The sequence below is a fragment of the Ipomoea triloba genome, chromosome 14, assembly GCF_003576645.1.
Source record: "Ipomoea triloba cultivar NCNSP0323 chromosome 14, ASM357664v1".
Classification (NCBI taxonomy): Eukaryota; Viridiplantae; Streptophyta; class Magnoliopsida; order Solanales; family Convolvulaceae; genus Ipomoea; species Ipomoea triloba.
This window is the reverse complement of record NC_044929.1, coordinates 21,077,093-21,096,254: the sequence shown is the minus strand read 5'-3', so window position 1 is coordinate 21,096,254 and position 19,162 is coordinate 21,077,093. Positions and strand designations below refer to the sequence as shown.

Sequence of the window (19,162 nt, the reverse complement as noted above, 5' to 3'; positions counted from 1 at the left end):
TCAACACTCTGGTTCGAAACCCCAACTAATATTTTCACCTTCAGAACTCGGAGTTTATTAGTCATATAACTCCGTTATTCACTTTTCATCCTTTTCGTCTTCAACACTCTCCCAATAGATTCACAGATCGCGAGAAATATCTGCATTCTGTAATGTCCGAATTGTTCGATTTGTTGCTTTCAATTGTATCAATTTGAGCTTCGCTGTGGTTTCATGGCATCAACAAGCAAAGGACCGACCCCTCCAGAGGACGATAATCAGGAAGAGGCGGTAGAAAATTCTATTTTTACCATTTTCTTCTCTTATTGTTACATATAAACTTCAATTTGTCTTCATACATTGATTTGTAGTAGTGAATGCTTAAGGATAGCTGGATTTCGTTCTCCAAAACGTTAAACAATTTACTAACATGTCACCATACATAGAGGACTGCGAGTTCACTGGAATAAGTGATATTTGCTGTTGTTGTTGGGGGAAGTTTATTATGGAGTGCAAGTCGATCATGGTCGTTAATATGATTTTACCGATTATTTTGCAGTTTGAACATTTTGATGATTTTACTTTGGCTTCTACATGGGAAAGGTATTGTGTTTCTTTAAATTATTTACTAATTTTTAGTGCGGAATGTGCCGAGTCTGGTTCTGTTGTGAGCAATCCAACTTTACTTTGATACAGGTTCATATCTGAGATAGAGGCAGTTTGCAGGCAATGGTTGGCAGATGGCCCTAGAAATTTATTGGTATGATTGTTATAGTTAATGTTTTTGACCTTTCCACAGGGCCTGCTTATTAAAGACTTGTTCAGTTAATTGCAGAGTAATAATCATCTAAATCAACTCGACAAACATTTAAAATATATATATTGATGGCATTTTAGTAGTTTGTTTTTCTTTTTGTTCCTGTTTATTAACTGACAGTGATGCAGTTTAGTTGATATGGAACATTGGAACAATTCTTAATTCATCACTTAATGTTTCTTCTTCTTCTTCTTCTTCTTCTTTTCACATTGGTGAAGTGGAAGGTGCTTAGCTAATGTGATGCAGTTCTGAATTGATAATGTTTGTTAGACTTTTTTTTTAGTTCGTAGGTTCTAAAACATTTTTAGAGTTTCTCATCAGAGTTTCAGTTTGTCTATACATAGCACTAAGATAAAGGTACTCTCTTCCTTTTTTCTGTAGGAGCACTTCCTGACACTGCAACCATTTTTTAATTATTATTATTATTATTTTTATAAATTTTAATTTTTTATAAGGACTCAAGTGTACAAATGAATTCATGAAGTGAAAAAGTTGGCCCGGTGTAACCATTTCTATGTTGTATGGATAGTTTTCATAAATTCTAATTTCTAAGTGTAGTGAATGATAAGATATTGTACTTTAAGAAAAAAAGATCATTATTTTGGGAAGTCCATGTATGTGTGTATAAACATGGAGGAAGTATTACATTACCTTGACAAATATAAAGTAAGAGGATTTTACCAGGCTTTTAATGGCTTAGTTTGTGTAGCTTTTTAAAATAACCTATTCATAGAATCTTCTTTGCAACTGTTGACTCCAAAGTTGCTCGTTTTAAATTTATATTTATTTTTGATAGGTAAAGTTGAACTTCTTAGATTAGTTGTTGTTGTTTTTGTTTTTGTTTGTTTGTTTGTTTGTTTTTTTTTTTTGTTTTTTTTTGTTTTTTTTTTTTGTTTTTTTTGTTTTTTTGCATTACTCTTTTCTGTTTAATATGTTTATCCTTTTTCTTTTTATTACATTGTAATAGAAGAAGGGTGCTGTCTGCTTGGATGCCCCTGAAGGCCTTTATAAGGTCAAATCTGACCTTAAGTATGCTAGTAGAGGCTATTTGATGGAGTACTATTTTGAAACAAATAATGATGGTATGAACACATTCCATTACGATACCCAGTTCAAATGATTTCATTCCTGCTCTTATATCTTCACTTAAATTTGACTTGGTCCAGGAAAAATGAGTGATTGGACTAATGAGTTGCATGATTTGCAGCTCTCCTTTGGGGTGAAAGACTTTCTGGTATCTCTGTCTTAACTTCTCTCATCCATACCTCCAAACTCACCCTTTGCATGTCATTTCTTGAACTTAAGGAGGCAATGATATGCTATCTTCAGGTGATTGCTCCACAAAGTGCAAGTGGCGTGCTTCTTGATAGACCAGAGGCAACCAAGCTATTAAGTGCAGTTGCTATTGCATTGTCGAACTGTTCCAGGTTGGTTGCTGTGGAATGACTTGATGTGTGTAAGGTTTGGGGTCTTTTTTTGGGTATCGTGAATCCCCAATATCTTGCAACCACATTGGGCTCTGAAAAATCTAGAGTTGTGTTGTTATGGGATCTCTTTATTACTTCATTTTTATTTTTTTGTTGTGGGAAGGGGGAAGGGGCTCGATGCATGTTCTATATTCGTAAGGTTTGAACTTGAGAGTTGAGACTATACTTAAAGGGAATCAATCTTCTTTACTTGACCACATATCCAGAAGGAACAAATATTTACGGGTGCAAATTTATTCTTTTGTTTGTAGAAACTAGAAAAACACATTTTCAAGATGAAAATAAGCATTAAACATCACATAGTCACAAACCTTACTACATAGAGTTTCACCACTTCAACGTCTTCCTTGTTATATATCATTGAATTTCTTTGGTTCTTAACTCCCTCAAAAGAAAAAGCAAAGAAGAAAAAATAGCTGAATTATAGAAGAAAGAAAATTGTTTATCACATGAATTATGCTCTCAACACAATATATATCCAATGGAGCTACCTAGTTTGGGGGGAAATTCAAGGAGGCCAAAGTCTAACTTATGTTTTACCTTTAGTTTAAGAATATTTTCCAAGAATGTAACATTTTATAAGGAAGATGATTTTTTCAGTTGTACTATGCAGTTTGTGGCCCGCTTTTGTTCCAGTGCATGATCCATCACGTAAAGCTTACATAGGTATTCAGAATATGGGTACACTCTTTACAAGAAGATTCGAGGCTGACCGTATTGGTAGTCAGGTTCCTGTGAAGCTTATGCACTTGGAGGGATTATTTGAGCTATTTGTTTCTAAATTTGTACGTTGCTCTCTATTCAGAAATTTAAAATTGGTTTTAGGTTTAAACTTTTGGTTTGTTGTTGAACTTAAAAAGTAAGTTGCATTCTTCCATTTCTGAGGCTTCATCATGATATTAATGCTTTATTTATTTTTTTTCATGGTAACTCCTTTTCACTCTGGCCTTCTGAGATCTATTCTTTTCTTCCTTTCACTTGTAGCAAGAATTTTGATAGCAGTCCATTTTGTTATCTACTTTGAATTATGGGGTTCTAAAATGATGGTCATGAACAGCCTAATCTCTAGCTCTATCCTGCCTTTGCTATTTTAAGCATATATCTTGTACTGTATCTGTAGTTTTGCTAAAGATGTCCGCTATGCTAGATAAATTGGTAGAGTTACAATTGTGCTCTATGACCTGAACTTAGGATGGGTCACCCCTCAGCTCAAAAAAGAAATAATACATAATTCTTTCTAATAGATGCATTCATGCATTTCTTTTTCTCAAAACTCTTGTCAAATTAAAAAAATACAAAATAAAGAAAAACCTCTTAAATGGCAATCATTCATTATCAAAATAACACCTAGAATTCAAATGGATATATGTGTACAATGGATATGCAAGTGGATCTAGTGTATGCTCTGTATATGGCATCTAAAATTACTAAACTAGCCTTAGCATGCAAGTCGAGATTATGTTAGACCTGAGCCTGAAATTCTTTGCCAGGCAGTCTCAGTTGACAGTCTGAAAATTTTGCACGATTTCATGTGTCCATAATGCTGTGCACTTAACTTGTCTCAAATTGTGTATGCATTTCTTGTGTCTTCATCTGTTCTTTTTTCTAGTGGATACATTTATTGGCTTATATGCATGTAAATTAATATTGATGATATACCATTCTTTGTGCCCTGTTTGCTCCTAAACTCTATGCTCAAGGCCTTCAATTTAGTGGACTTGTCAATGCATCTTTTCAAAGTGAACTTCAAGATGAAGCTGACCTACAAATCACTTCCCATCGATGATGAGGATGATATCGAAGAAATTGATGCTGAAGTGGGATCTGATGGGAGTCCCAAAAGCAACAGCCATAGTAAAACACAGTGGGATGATTATTGCCCTTGGAGTGAGTGGTACACTGCTGAGGACCCAATAAAGGGTAAATTTATCTGAGATATTTTCATCGTTAATTGCTACAATGGTCATGTTTTACGTTACTGCCCTTGGGCATTTGTGGTCTCGATTTACAAGTGAGAACATTCATGTGAAGCTTCTGTTGATGCAAACAGAGGACCATTTATCTGGCTTTTTATCTCTCATTAGAACTTGTTAATTATCTTTAATTAGATCGCATGCTTTCTGATCAATGCAAATTGCAGAGTATAACCCATTCTTTGGAGCTGGGACGATTTGTTTTACTGCAACTGACTGCAACTTAAAAAAAATGCAAAACAAGAAGAATGCTATATTTTTCAATATCCTTTTGGTGGTGCAGAATACATATTTTCTGAGTTATGTGTTGCAGGATTTGAATTGCATGCCCTATGGTTTGAGACAACAGTTGGAAGCTCTTTGGATATGGCAGAGTTGGAAAATGCTTCACCTCTTGAAGCTGAGAAGTGGTTGATATCTCCAAATTTATCTGAAGCTTTGTAAGAAACTATCTCCATGAGTTGTAAATTATTGTGATATTACTATCTCCATGAAACTCAGAAACTGACACAACTGCTACAGTGAATATTGCAATAGAAGTACTGAAGGATGTTAAATTATAACATGAACATATCCTTCTATAAAATAATTAAGGTTTGGCTGTGGGATGCTATTACTGTGGTGAAACTTGTAATAGAAGGATGTTAGATTGTGGCATGAACACTATCTTTCTATAAAATAATTAAGCTTTGCCAGCAGGGTGCAGTTATCTGTGACACTGTATTTTGTGGTCAGCTTATTTAACATATTTGATTCTATGTTTTTACTATAGTAAAGATAAATTTGGAGAACAAGTTGCACGCTGTCAATTCACAGTAGTTTTGTTTGCTAGGGCTCTCATATTTTTGCTTTAAAACTATTCTGTATTATATTCTTCTGCAATAGTGTTTTTACTTTAATGTTCTTTTGGGGATCTACTCACATTCTCGTCATATCTCTTGATAATTAATCTTTATTTTTGCAATTGAACTTTGCAATGTAATCTGATGTAGTTTAAATTTCTACTTCCAACAGTGGTGGTAATGGAAGAACAATTGGATTTGCATCACAATTGCGTCTTTTAGTTGCTGCATTGGATAAGTCATTTGAAGCTGAATTCATGGAAGATTTTGTTTCAGGTTTGAAACTATAGGGAGTAGAGAGACATTTGAGCTTTTAGTTTTTAACTTTATTTTTATTTTTATTTTATAAATCTGCTTGCATTTATGTTAGAAACTAGGAGTACAAACCATGGTAATCTCAAGTGGAAAATACATGAATTAAAATTTTGAAACATTTGATCTCTGATTTGCTTCTTTGGCAGTTGAGAACTCGGGCTCTGAAAGTTTGAAGTCTACTGCAGTCGTACCTCCACCAACAGTCCTTGATCGTGTGCTCAAGGATCTCTTTAGCGAGGGTATAATAATAATCATTCATAGTTATAAAATTGCTGCATTTTCTGCTTTTGGTTACAGAAGATGATTTATTGTTAAATAGTAACTATTGTTGTACTAACCTTTAAACTTATGATGCATGCTCAATACTTGACTTGTGTCAATAGCTATGAGAGGGAGTAATTTTTACAATCTTTCAAAGTAGCTAAACTTGGCAATTGGCATGAATCTGCTTTTTGTTCATGCACAGAATCTTGCTACAATGTCTGGTGAAAACTTAAGTTGGATTTATAAGGTTAACGTTTAGTTGATGGTACAAGGATTGACTTATTAAGACTTAAGTAGTAAGTTGGATTCTTGGCTGACCTTGCCAAGTATAGACTGTGGACTTGTTTTGTGTTGTACCCAACCAATGATAGTACTCTCTGAAAAAGTGAGTTATAATCTGTGTCTTTATTTACATTTTGTTATATGCTTTTCAATTTAGAACTTCAGTGTCAGGATCTGAATGAAGGAGATATGTAGTGCTTCATTATCTCTTTGTTCTAATGTGTTAATTAGTTGAAGGAGAGCAACTTGGTTCCCCTGAAGGCGAGCATAAGAGTTCTCGAGCCATCAAAGGCGCCCCTCTTCAATCTCTTTTTGCACAGTTCTGTCTCCATGCTCTTTGGTTTGGAGATTGCAATATCCGCGGTATCTATTTGGATTCTTTTGCTGTGAGAAAAAAAAAGTTTTCTATCCTCTTACTGACATAAGTATATTTAGGCAATTTTATTAATTAATATATTTATTTATTTGCAAATCCTTTTACTAAAACACATATTTCCCCCCTTTTTGGTATAATATTTTCTCTTAGCTATTGCTGTACTCTGGATTGAGTTTGTGCGAGAAGTTCGTTGGTGTTGGGAAGAGTCACAACCATTACCCAGAATGCCAGCAGATGGTGTAATTGACTTATCAACTTCTTTGGTTAATCAGAAATTGCACATGGTAACTCCATCATTCATATCCTTTTGCTGATAGAGAACCAAGAATATATAATAGAGAATATTTTTCTTTACATTTTGAACTTCTCTTATTTACAGTGATTAGAGATACCTAGGGTAAAATAAGCATAAAGGCTAAAGGAAAATTCAACCAATGATGATTTTTAGGTGGTGATGAAGCAAGGTAGCTGTAATTGAGAAGAGAATGGAACACCAAAGGACCATATTAAAATGTCCTTTTATGAAGCTAGGTACATGGGCAGTGCTTATTTCAGACAAGTATGAATAGAAACTTGTATTAAAGATGATTTGAACATGTTAGAAAATATGATAATATGGCTGCAAGAGGAGATGATAAAGGAAAAGCTAAGGATACTTAGATTCTAACTGTTTAAAAAAGATATGCTAACATTATAACATTAAACTGAGTTCTTGCTGCAAACACAACCAGATCTCCGTTAAGCTTAGTTGAGTTGATTTGAGTAGAGATAATTGGATAATCAATTAGAGAGACACAAATGCCCTTTTTTCTTAACATGTCTCAAAGAGCAATTCTTGGGCCAATTTTCACTCATTTGACCAGGAAATAAAAATTTCAAAACTAGCCTTTTTGCCTGGCATTAACCTAGTAGGGTTATTGAACCAAGATTGTAAAGAGCATGATCTGACTTTCTTTAAGCTATGTTCTTCTGAATGTCCTATGAAAAATTGGGAAACAGAAAGTTGCTATAAGCTGTTTGCTATGAAATGTTCAGCGTTCCTTAGTCTTGGATATCATGCTGCCCAACATTTTGCAAGTCCCTTTGAATGTTTAACCTTTATGCAGTGAAACCATCATTGCATCTTACAAGTGTAAATTTTGAGATTATCTAAGTTCCTAGAAAAGTATATTAATGTCACATCTTCCATATATTGATTTTTCAGCTTTCAATTTGCATAAATAAGATACAACAACATAACCAAAGGCATCAGAAAGACAGTCAAAACAAAGATATTCTTTATGCTCATGTCAAGGTAGTATATACTTAATTGTTTCTTTTGTTATTCTTATCAATATCAACTTTTTTCCATAGAAATCTATGGAAAGATTTTTATGCCTGATGCCCTAACAAGAAAGTAATTGCCAAAGTGTAACACAGGAAGGTAATCTGGTTCAGAGTGAGATATATCCTGATGGAATCATGCAGGGTTCTTGTGAGGAACAAGACAGGTGAAATGCAAGTGAGAACCTTTTATAATTGTTGTTGAATGCTAACTATTCTAGATAGGGCATAGCATTCTTAAATATGGCATTTTTCTTTTTTTTTTTATTCCTTTTGAAAAATTTCTTCCTTTTTCTAATAAATCTTCAACTGTAAGCACTAAAGTTAAATTTCCACTATTAAGAAGTTATCAACATTTTTTTTCATGATTTTCCATTACTATGCTTTTGCATTTTTTCTTTTCTTCCCATGAGTGCAGGAATTGGAACACCTTAAATGGATGCATAGAAAATTTGTGGTGTGATGGGATGGGGTGGGGGAGGATAAATTGAAGTGGTAAATATTTTAGGAAATAATCCTCTATTCTATCAAATATTTCCTTCCAAAAAGTGGAAGAAAATAAGAAGAAAAATGAGGGAAAGAAAGGAGAAACCATTTTTTTTGTAGGATTTCTTTGCTTTCATTCTCTCTCTTCATAAAAATTATTTGAATTTAATTTCTTTCTTTTTATCCAAACGCCAAAATTGATTATCCTTCATATTTTCTTTCCCCTTATTTTGTTCTTGCAAAGACACTATTAATCTAAAGATTGTGACCATTCTTTTAAGATGAGATAATATATACTAATGGAATCTTAGCTGCTTATTATGTAGGTAATATACTCATTTATTTCATGGCTTCAATAGACTGCATAGAGATGAATTACTCTAGAGAAAAGTTGGTTCTAATTCCAAAAACACAAGGGAGAAGTTCAAGATTTCACATGGGTCATTTGAAATTATCGAAGTAACTGTGTTTTAGGCTCTAGCCATATACTGTATCCTTAGTGAAAGGGGAAAGTTCTATGTAAATCTTCTTTCTTCAGTTTTGTTTCTTATCACCTGGACTGTAGAAAAGAAGTTTTGTTTCTTATCACCAGGACTGTAGAAAAGATTTCCCCTGGTCTTTTGGACTTAAAACAGCAATTTCTGACACATTTTAGATAATTGAAGTTCCAGAAGACTAAAACACCTATGTTCTTCACTTTTTGTTTCACATGTTGGAATTGCAAGTTTGCCAATGCACTTTTTGTGCTTGCATTTTGAGTGTTTTTGTATATACCTGCTCTTTTTACAGACTGCCAACTTCAGATGGTTCATGTGATGCTCCCTCTGCTTTAACTTCTGAATCTCCTGATACTGGAAAACTTTCTAATCAAAAGCCCTCAGAACATATTAGGAGGGGATCAGCTGGTGTAGCGGGGTCTACGATGCTTTTGAAATCACACCAGAGCATGCACACTCCATACACCCAGGTTGAGCTACTTTCATTAACTAGCTAAGTTCTTTTTGTTTTTGTTTGTTTGTTTGTGTTTTTTTTTTTTGGGGGGGGGGGTTGTTTGGTTTATTTGTTTGTGTTGCAAAAATAAAAAGTTAGGTTTATCTATAGGGTTGTGTCTGTTTATGAATAGGTGTCAGTTATGAATAGGTACTTACAGTTATGTGTATATATATGTACTACGTTTCTTCATTAGAAACATAGAATCATACTAATATATTGTAATCTTTCAGTCTTATATACATTTTCCTATTCTTTGATTCTATCTCTGCTTCCGCTTAACTGGCGGGTGGTTGTTATTCTCCACCCGCCAGGCCATTCCATCTCCCAAATTCAATATGGTATCAGAGCCTACTTTCCTAAGACACTCCAAACATCAAAATTGCATTTTTCCAGTCGCATGAACAGTAGTACACATAAGTTACTGTTCACGCGAAACCCTAATTTTTCAAATTACTTGCTTTTGGTGAGTTCTTTTGTCAAATTGGTGTTACCCATCCCTTCTACAATCTCCGGCGAGCCTGACCCAGGAAGCCGCATCGCCGTCTCCTCCGCCACGCGCCACCACCATGCTGAACTTCAGACCTCACGCGCCGGCGCGTGAGGCCATCTCCGGCGGGATTTTCTGGCCAAAATTTCCAGAAATCTCTCAGTCCTCCATGACTCCATCTGCGTGGGTTTTCCTTTCCGGTGAAAATTTCAGATTGTTGTTTTGCCCTTAGGACCTTTTGGTGAAGTTTGAAGGCTTTTTGGGTTTGTTGCCAAACTTCTTTCCGGGGTGTTTTGGTATAACCGTATTTGTTTCTTTATTTTCGGTATACCATATTTAGTCCCTAGGGTTTTCAAGTTTGGCTCCTTTTTTTTTTTTTTTTATATTTCCAGAAGCCTCTTTTGTTATTCACTTATCCTATAAGGGGTATAAACAACAATCTGGTGGTATTCTCGGTATACATTATTCTTTTGGGTGTATTTCTGATTAATGTGGGCTCTACTACATCCCCTTTGCTGCTCATGATTTTGTTTGCTCTGCCGTTCTTGATGAAGATTGTTGATGGGCAATTCCTAGAGTGCTTATGTTGCTGTGAGGGTGTTCATGTTACTATTCACCTTTGGTGCCTTCATTCCCAAGGTTGTTTGTGACAAGCTTTTGTCCCTGGTGCCTTCATTCCCAAGGGTTGTGTATAGCATTGTCTCTCTGAAGCCATCCAGCACTGTTATTCTCTAGCTGCTTTTAATATTCATTTGTAATTTAAAGTAAGGTAGAGTGTATGTTTTAATTCAAGCTTGGAACTTTTAGATGTTCCAGCTTGAGGGGGAGTGTTGAAAAATAAAAAGTTAGGTTTATCTATAGGGTTGTGTCTATTTATGAATAGGTGTCAGTTATGAATAGGTACTTACAGTTATGTGTATATATATGTACTACGTTTCTTCATTAGAAACATAGAATCATACTAATATATTGTAATCTTTCAGTCTTATATACATTTTCCTATTCTTTGATTCTATCTCTGCTTCCGCTTAACTGGCGGGTGGTTGTTATTCTCCACCCGCCAGGCCATTCCATCTCCCAAATTCAACAGTTTGTTTGTTTGTTTGTTTGTTTTTTTTTTTTTTTTTTTTTTTTTTTTTTTTTTTTTTTTTTTTTTTTGGTTTTCATGTTATTTGCTTCCCTCTGGATGCTTTTTACATCAAATCCATGCTCACTATGTGGAAAAGCTTTAACAGGATCTGCCGCTTATGACTGAAGATATGCATGAAGAACGTCTCCAAGCAGTTGAAGCTTTTAGCGATTCTTTTGTAAGCCCAATGCTCTATATGAAATATTTTCTCTGAATGTATTATCATGAGATAGTGCATCTATTATTCCTTTAGTAACTATGCAGTTCAATTGGAAAGGAAATTGATGCTATCTAGGAAGCATATTGAACATTTCTTAAAAAACAGCTATAAATTAGTTTCTGATTAGTAGTGTACAAAACGTTGTTGCATCACCTGACATCAAGTTCTGTGGCCATGATTCTGTTGTGTCCCATGATAATGTATGCAATGAAGATCTCATGTTGAAACATTTTCATTCTGCATGATTTCGTATTTGGCAATACTCACCATTTTATCCCTCTTTACTCTATAAGATATAACTCTACTAATAAATTAATACTCTAAAACATTAATGAAACACTATGCAAATCCTAACTTTTCAAAATTAATTATAAAAGAAAAATAAAATTTGAGTACTCTAGCGACATAATTCAACTATTATATTGAATAAAATATATATTATGTTTATATGTAGTGTAGGTAACTAAAAAGGAGTAGCATATTTAATTGAAAGGGATGTAATATTTCAAAATCAATTATTATTGTATCAGTGCTAATATTCTTTTAATCATTTTAAATAATTATACATGTAAAGTAGCTGTATAAGAAATAAGTTCATTTATCATAAGAGTGGATATATATTAGTGTCCTGCACATTCAGAGTACTAATTTACTTTATCTGGGAAAAAAGAAAAAAAAAAGGAGTCGCTTGGATAGAATAGTTCTTTTTCATTATAAATCCCATAATTATCTCACTATTGTTACATGGGTGAAAATCTTTCTACTATAGTCATAGTTTTGGGTTCTGATGATGAAGGATTTTATATTTTTACTTTGCAGAGCTTTTCTGCTCAACCGGAAAAAGAGATTTTGTCATCAGGTATCAAGTTCTTGTTCTTGCACAAGAACCAGTTCTATTTTTATTTTCTTGGAGCAGCTTTTACCTTTGATAAGAGACAAATGTTGTACCTTTCTCTTTCTGTATAGAATTTAGCATTATGAATTTATTGAGAAGTAAAATATGGTTTTAGGCTTTAAGCATTTGATGCATGTTTTTAAGGTTTTTCAGCATGGATAGATTTTTGCTCTCATTTTGCTAGGTACATGAGAGCATGAATTAGCTTATCCTTATTTTGCTGAGGTCCACAATAGATCTATTACAATAACTTTTTCTTCTTCCTTGTGTGTGTGTGCATTATAGATACTGATAAGGATCTATCTCTTTTACTATGCAAACCAGATATGTCTGCATTTAAAGCAGCAAATCCAGATGCTGTATTTGAAGATTTCATCCGCTGGCATTCACCTAGAGACTGGGAGAGTGATGATAATGATGCAATGGAAGGGTCAAATAAAGAGTGGCCTCCTCGAGGAAGGCTTTCAGAAAGAATGTCTGAGAAAGGAAATGCATGGAGAAAAATTTGGAATGAGGCCCCTCCTTTGCCAGCTTCTGAGCAGAAACCTCTTCTGGATCCAAATCGAGAAGGCGAAAAGGTACAACAATTATTATATATTTATATTTCAATATTAACCTTGTCATTTGTTGGTTTTTCTTGATTGGGCAAAAGTTCAGTGGTGGAGGATTACCATCATCCGCCTCAAGTTATTGCAATTATATATTACGAAAAACTGTTACGGGGACGGGGGATCCTCAGTAGTAAATCTTTGGGGTGATCTGTTGTTAGACAAACAGGAACTTACTGACACTCTAAAAAGCGTGTCTGAGGGATTTTAGGTTAACATCACTAATCTTGAATAATTGTGTTAGAGTGGGGCATAGGATGCTATAGTGAATGCATTTGCAAAAGAATCATAGTACTATCCACTAGTATCTGGCCAAGTGACAGAAAAATCAATTGTTATGCCGTGGACCCAGGTCCACCTTGCGCAAGGTGGACCTGGGTCTACATTCACGTATCATATACTCTACATTCACATACACTATACTTTACATTTACAATTTGTAAACTCTACATTCAGAACATTACAGGATTATATGTTTAGTAACTATATTACTACTGTTATGCATTCACACATTCAAAACTCTATATTCACAGGTCCTATACTCCATATTCACAACTTGAGAACTCTACATTCACACATTACAGGGCTACAAGTTGCTAGAACTTCTTAACTCTACTAGAGATTCACACATGCATAACTCTACATTCACGATTTCTATACTCTATATTCACAATTTGAAACCTCCACATTCACACATTTCTGGGCAACTCTACATTCACACAATCATAAATCTACATTCACGATTTCTATACTCTATATTCACACTTTGAAACCTCTACATTCACACATTTTTGGACAACTCTATATTCAGCAATATGTTTACTAATTTTAAAAAAAAAAAAAGAGAGAAAAACGACGTAGTTTTGGACCCAGGTCCACCTTGCAAGGTGGACCTGGGTCCACAGCATAATTTGCCCAGAACATTTCAGGATTTTGAAAACTTTTCTTTCGTTCAAGTTTGGAGCTATAATCCTTTCTTTAATTACTTATATTTCCCTCACCAAGTGGGCCCCCAATTTAATTTCCAAATTCTGACGCTACCTTCTCTATGGAAAATTTCCACAAAGTAGATGCTCACAAATCACGAGTCTTTCCACAGCCAATTAATATCATTTCTTTAAAATAGGATTAGTTTATTGGAAATGATTAGCTTGGGAATATATAATGCCCCAGCTTCCCCCCAAAAAATTGAGAGGTTTGTAAACCTGGTTCTTTAAACAACAGCAATAAACGTTTATTTTTAATTTTTCTGTGTTAATTTATAACTTTTTTTATAATAGACTCACTGAAGATACTGTCATCCATTGGTTTATAAAAAATCACAGTTTTCATGCTTGTATGGTTGGCTCAGTCTTAAACAAACATTAAGGGATAAAAGAACTGTTTCTTACCAATGATCAACAATATGAAGCCGGTTTCATTATTCAATTAGAAAATCTGCAGTATGTTGGAGGCATTGCTTTCCTGAATAGTCTCTTTATTCTATCACAGATCTAATCTTTGCATCATTCTAATTGGCACAGGCTCTTCATTATTTGGAAACTTTGCAACCTCATCAGTTATTGGAACAAATGATTTGTACCTCTTTCAGAGCCGCAGCAGACACACTAAATCAGGCAACTTTTGGAGCTTTGAAACCTCCTATGGCAACCAAAATTGACCAACTCTACCTCACCCTGGCATCATCCTTGAGATGTTTCCAAAGTATTCTTTGTCCTACTACATTCAGGTTCATTTTAGGCTCTTTAGCAGTGTTCTAATTCCACATGTTTTGCCCCTTTCCTATTGCAGAAAATGATCTTTTTGTCGATGCTGAAACTATTGATGACCTGAAGCGGCTTTCTTCCATCTTCGAACATGTGGAGAAGTTAGTCACCCTTGCTGTTTCTCTTCACCGTAAGTTCATGCACGCCCCTCGCTTATCTGAAGCCATTTTCAACGACTACATCAACTTCTACATTCCAAAAATGGGAACTGCCTCAGCTGGAGGTGGTGACACCAAGGTTGGCATCTACTTCTCTCGTTTTTCTACTCACTATCATCTCTCGGGCTCTGCCAAAGACCATGTGGTCTAGTGGCACCCGGTTTACACTCCCACATGGAAGAGAGTGGGTTCGAGCCTCAGTCGAGGCGACTGTTGACTCTTTGTGCTTCAGTAAGTTGAGAAAGTAGCTGAATAGATACTACATTGTAACTGAAAAAAATCATCTCTCGGGCTCAATTCAACTCATACCTTTTCATCATCTCGACAGGAATTCACCAAGAAACAACTGGTAAGACGACGTGAGAGAGAGATCGTTGCAAGCATGTTCACTCCACCCACTGCCAACCAGTCATGGAGAAAAGTGTTGAGCATGGGAAATCTCCTCAACGGGCACGAACCAATCTTAAGAGAGATAATATTTTCCAAAAGCGAACAGATAAGCGGAAGTTATTATGCTACCAATACTCCCAGGAACTATGATCAAGATATAGAGACATACAGAATGTACATCTGTGGAACCTCCAACGATCTGAGCATAGCACTTGCTGTTACCTCTTGTGACTAACTATTCTTGTAACGAACTGTGCAAGTATTTAGTATAAACTCAATGTATACTATACATACTGGAAATGGATTTCCAGTTCAAATTTAATGAACATTTCCATGAGATTTTTCATGGCAGGGTGACCTGTTTGCTAACATTTTTTTTTTAAATTTTAAATTCAACCAGGGTGGTTTCTTAACAAATAATTAGATATTATTAGGGCGTGTGTGCTTGTATATATACTTTGAAATAATGTTCTATATTTTCTCAAATATTTTCAGTCCAAAGAATTTAAGCTCCTACCATCAGGTTCGAACTTATAACCACTCATTTGGAATGGTAATCGGGATGTCATCACATTATATGGTACTTGGCAGTTAATAGAGAATACTAATAATGCTCAATTGTATAACACCAACAGGGTTTACATTCTATTATAAAATAATATCAAATTCTTTTAGCATCGTAGTATTTTTTGAAGGCAAACGAAGCGAGAACGGAGTACTTAGTTAAAGTGTTATTTAATTAAATATTTGTTCTTTTAATGTATATATGTGCATCAATTGTCCATTCAGTTCTTTCAATTCCAATATTTTTTATGACCAGAAATTTGTAATTACTATTCGAAGATGTGTACTGAATAAACATCGTTTCTGTATAATGGTCCTCAAACTATACATGGGAGATAAATCACACTAAGAAGATCTTGTGCAATGAGCTCGACGAAGAGAGTGTTGACAAGAATTGAACTCGCAATTTTCTAGTACAAAAATCACTTTCAATTTCAATATTTTAGTATATGATTTAGCAGAAAAAATTAACATAAAAAATAAAGCTGATATAAACAGCATAACCCCTGACACTAAAATAAGAGATTAGTGTTGGGTTGTGATGAATGATGCAAGATAATTAAGGGTGTGTTTGGTTGGTGAGTTTAGGCATAAGGAATGAGTATGAAAGTGATTGATTGTGTTTGGTTGATAGGTTTTGTGAATGCTACTATGGGTTTGGAATACCCCATTGATGAGAAAACCCATACCCTTATTAAATAAGGGTTTCATCTCCCTTATCCCTTTCTTCCCCAACTAATAATAGTCATTCCCATTCCACCCAACTACCAAACATGCTAAATACTTTCACAAAAATCCATTACCATTACCAAGTATTTGATACCCATCCCGATTCCGATTCCGTGCGAACCAAACGCACCCTAAGTAATAATTAAAAATAGCATTTGGCATGAAGTGGGCAAGGATCTGCTTTCAAGATTGGGAGACAAAAGCGATCAGAATCTCACGATTTAAAGATTGAGGGCCCCTTCTTAAAAGAAGCCAAATCTTATGTTGGATGCTTTATTTGTATTTTTTTTTCCTACCTTCCCCATTTTATTTACTCCCTATATAATAAAATTGATCAGCAACAATAAATAAATAAATAAATAAATACTACTTATTACACGTAAATAGTTAAAGATCGAGTAGAATAATGCTATTTTTCCCTCTTAACGCTCATCTTTGACCTAGCGTAACAATAAATTTTTATTCATTAACTATGGTGAATTAATCCATCCCACCAATATTGATAAAAGAATTTACTTATTGATTGAATTAGTTTTATACGCGCATTGCGGGAATGGGTTAATGCCCAATGTTTATATTTAAATAAATATTTGAAAGTATATATCAATGCATGCAAGATTATATAGGAGAAGTTTATACCTGGGTAATTGAATGTCGAATTTCTTTATTTAAATATCTAACTCAAAGTATATGAATCCAAGATAATATAGAAAATTCATTATAATTATTACTAAAATAAATGTTTGTAACCTTGTAAAATTTATAATTATTACTAAAATAAATGTTTGTAACCTTGTAAAATTGATAGTCTAAATATTTGGTCTAAAAATTAACCTTGTAAAATTGATAGTCTAAATATTTGGTCTAAAAATGATAGTCTAAATAAATACTACTTTTCATTTGAATTTTTCTAAGTGTTCTTAATTCTCTTTTGAGTAACATTGTCATTGTCTTCATCTTTACTATTTGTTCTCTTCCTTTTTGTTGGTAGTGTGTTATTTGCAATTCAGTTATTGTTGGTAGCGATTATGATATAGGAGCTATGGACTTTCCTTTAGGTGTTCTGCTTGGGGTTTATTTGGTTCAACCATTATTGTTGAATGAGTTATTGTGGATAAAGAAACCCCTAGTTTAAGAAAAGAGATTAAATAAATTAATAAAAATTTGAAATTTTAAAATATTATATATTCCAAAAATATTAAAAGGTAGTTCATCGCTTCAATTTGCTGGGTAATGGGTTATTTGAGTACTTTCATTGTCAATTAATCCCCCAAGTAGTTAATATGATTGGTTTCAAATTATTCTTTTTTACTTTTTTCATGGTATTAAAGAAAAACATATGTATCATTTTTTGGTGTAACTACTAATTATTTAATTCAATAAGAGTAAAATAGAGCGATTCCGCTTCAATTTGTTGGGTTATTTGAGTACTATGTTTGTCAACCAATCCCCAAGTAGTTAATATAATTAGCTTGAAATTATTTTAAAATAATTTTTCATAGTATTAATAAAATACTTGGTAAATAAATATATAACATTATTTTGTACTATAACTTTGATATTTAATTACAAGATATTGTAAAAATAAGATAATGGACGATGCAATGAATATCAATTGATAAATTTGAATGTAAAGAATCTTTGCATGAGAGAAAATAAAGACAATATAACTAATGAAATTATTTCTCTTATTTAATTTAACTTTTTGATAATGAATAATTTTTTCAAATAAAGGTATTGTAGACACATAATTATAAATTAAAGAAATACATATGTATCAATTTTTGTTGTAGCTACTAATTTATTTAATTTAATAAGAGTAAATAGAGTGAGGAACTTAATTATGTCAATTTGATTGAGATGAGGTTCGAACCTAAGATCTTTCTTATAGAAATTAATGGGTAAGTTAAAAGTTAACGGAATATTAACAGAGAAGAGAATATTTAACGGAAAACTTAACGGATAATCATAAAAGTAAGGTTAAATTAGGTAATCTCTATTAATAATATTAATCTGAATTATCTTAACCATCTATTTGATTAAATAATTCATCTGAACCATCCATTTGATTAAATAATTTGACCGCCATTTTTTCTACACATTTTAGGCCTAACTCTCTTTGGCTCTTATTAGTATAGTAGATATAAAAAGAACCTATAAAATATCACCATGTAAGGAGGCGAAATTTATGGGCTAAAATCAGAATGTAACGTTACTCTTTAAGGAGTATTATTTTCTCTATTTTTCAATTATGGTGTGGCAAGAATGAATAGTATGTTTTTAACCTTGATGTGGTATGATAGGAGAGAATGCAAGTATCATTTACTTTTTCATTGTTTTCGTATGTTTTCTTAGAAGGTAAAATTCATTAACGGTTTAATATGAAAGTCAATATTCTTAGACAATTATATATCTGTCATATTGATGAGTTATGTGTTTTTAGGATATCATATTGATGAGTTTTGTGTTTTTAGGATATCATATTAGTTATGTGATATTCTAATTATTTAATGATAAATCAATTCATATAATAACACTTTAATAAATAAATTTATAGTGTAAATTGTCAGTAAACTAGCTTTCTTTTAGGTCAATAATCTCGAATTTGAATCATCTTTTAATTTTCATTTGCCACCAAATGTTCACAATTATGATGAGTTAATGCCATATGAGATCCTCCGAGTGGCTTTGCCACGTTTAGCTAGTCCTAAATTTTTAAATTGACCACATATAGTTCTTTGACTTTCAAATTATTGTTACCACCTGTAGTCCAAGTTTGCGACTTATGGTCTTTCAACTTTCAAAATTTAACCAGTTGTAGTCCTCTTGGAAGGACCATGAGTGGTTAAAATTTGATAATTGAAGGACCATGGGTGGTTAATTAACTTGGACCACAGATGGTAATAATTTTAAAATTGAAGGATCACAAGTGGTCAATTTGAAATTTTAGGACTAAACATAACAAAATCATCCGTGATAAAACTATACTCAGAGGACTCCAAATGGTATTAACTCAGTTTGCTCCGATTTTTATATTGTATTTTTAATAGTATTTTTAATAGTAGATTTAATAAAATAG

General features: G+C 33.5%; 1 protein-coding gene across 3 annotated transcripts; it reads left to right on the top strand.

Moving 5' to 3' along the window:
• Window positions 1-15: 15 nt before the first annotated feature.
• LOC116004481 (rab3 GTPase-activating protein catalytic subunit) lies at window positions 16-15,159 on the top strand. Of its 3 annotated transcripts, XM_031244545.1 has the most exons (22): window positions 17-270; window positions 539-582; window positions 676-739; window positions 1,764-1,878; window positions 1,963-2,030; window positions 2,126-2,223; window positions 2,897-3,068; window positions 3,984-4,203; window positions 4,570-4,696; window positions 5,271-5,374; window positions 5,560-5,652; window positions 6,191-6,322; window positions 6,486-6,619; window positions 7,540-7,629; window positions 7,755-7,825; window positions 8,934-9,111; window positions 10,860-10,931; window positions 11,793-11,832; window positions 12,193-12,446; window positions 14,000-14,180; window positions 14,268-14,479; window positions 14,729-15,159. In XM_031244545.1, exons 1-22 carry the CDS (start codon window positions 214-216, stop codon window positions 15,023-15,025), a joined length of 2,823 nt encoding a protein of 940 aa, XP_031100405.1. In that variant the 5' UTR covers window positions 17-213; the 3' UTR covers window positions 15,026-15,159. The 3 variants fall into 3 exon arrangements, with proteins under 3 accessions (XP_031100406.1, XP_031100405.1, XP_031100407.1); XM_031244546.1 differs by lacking the exon at window positions 6,191-6,322 and having other exon boundaries at window positions 16-270; XM_031244547.1 differs by lacking the exons at window positions 17-270; window positions 539-582; window positions 676-739 and having other exon boundaries at window positions 2,004-2,030.
• Window positions 15,160-19,162: the final 4,003 nt, after the last annotated feature.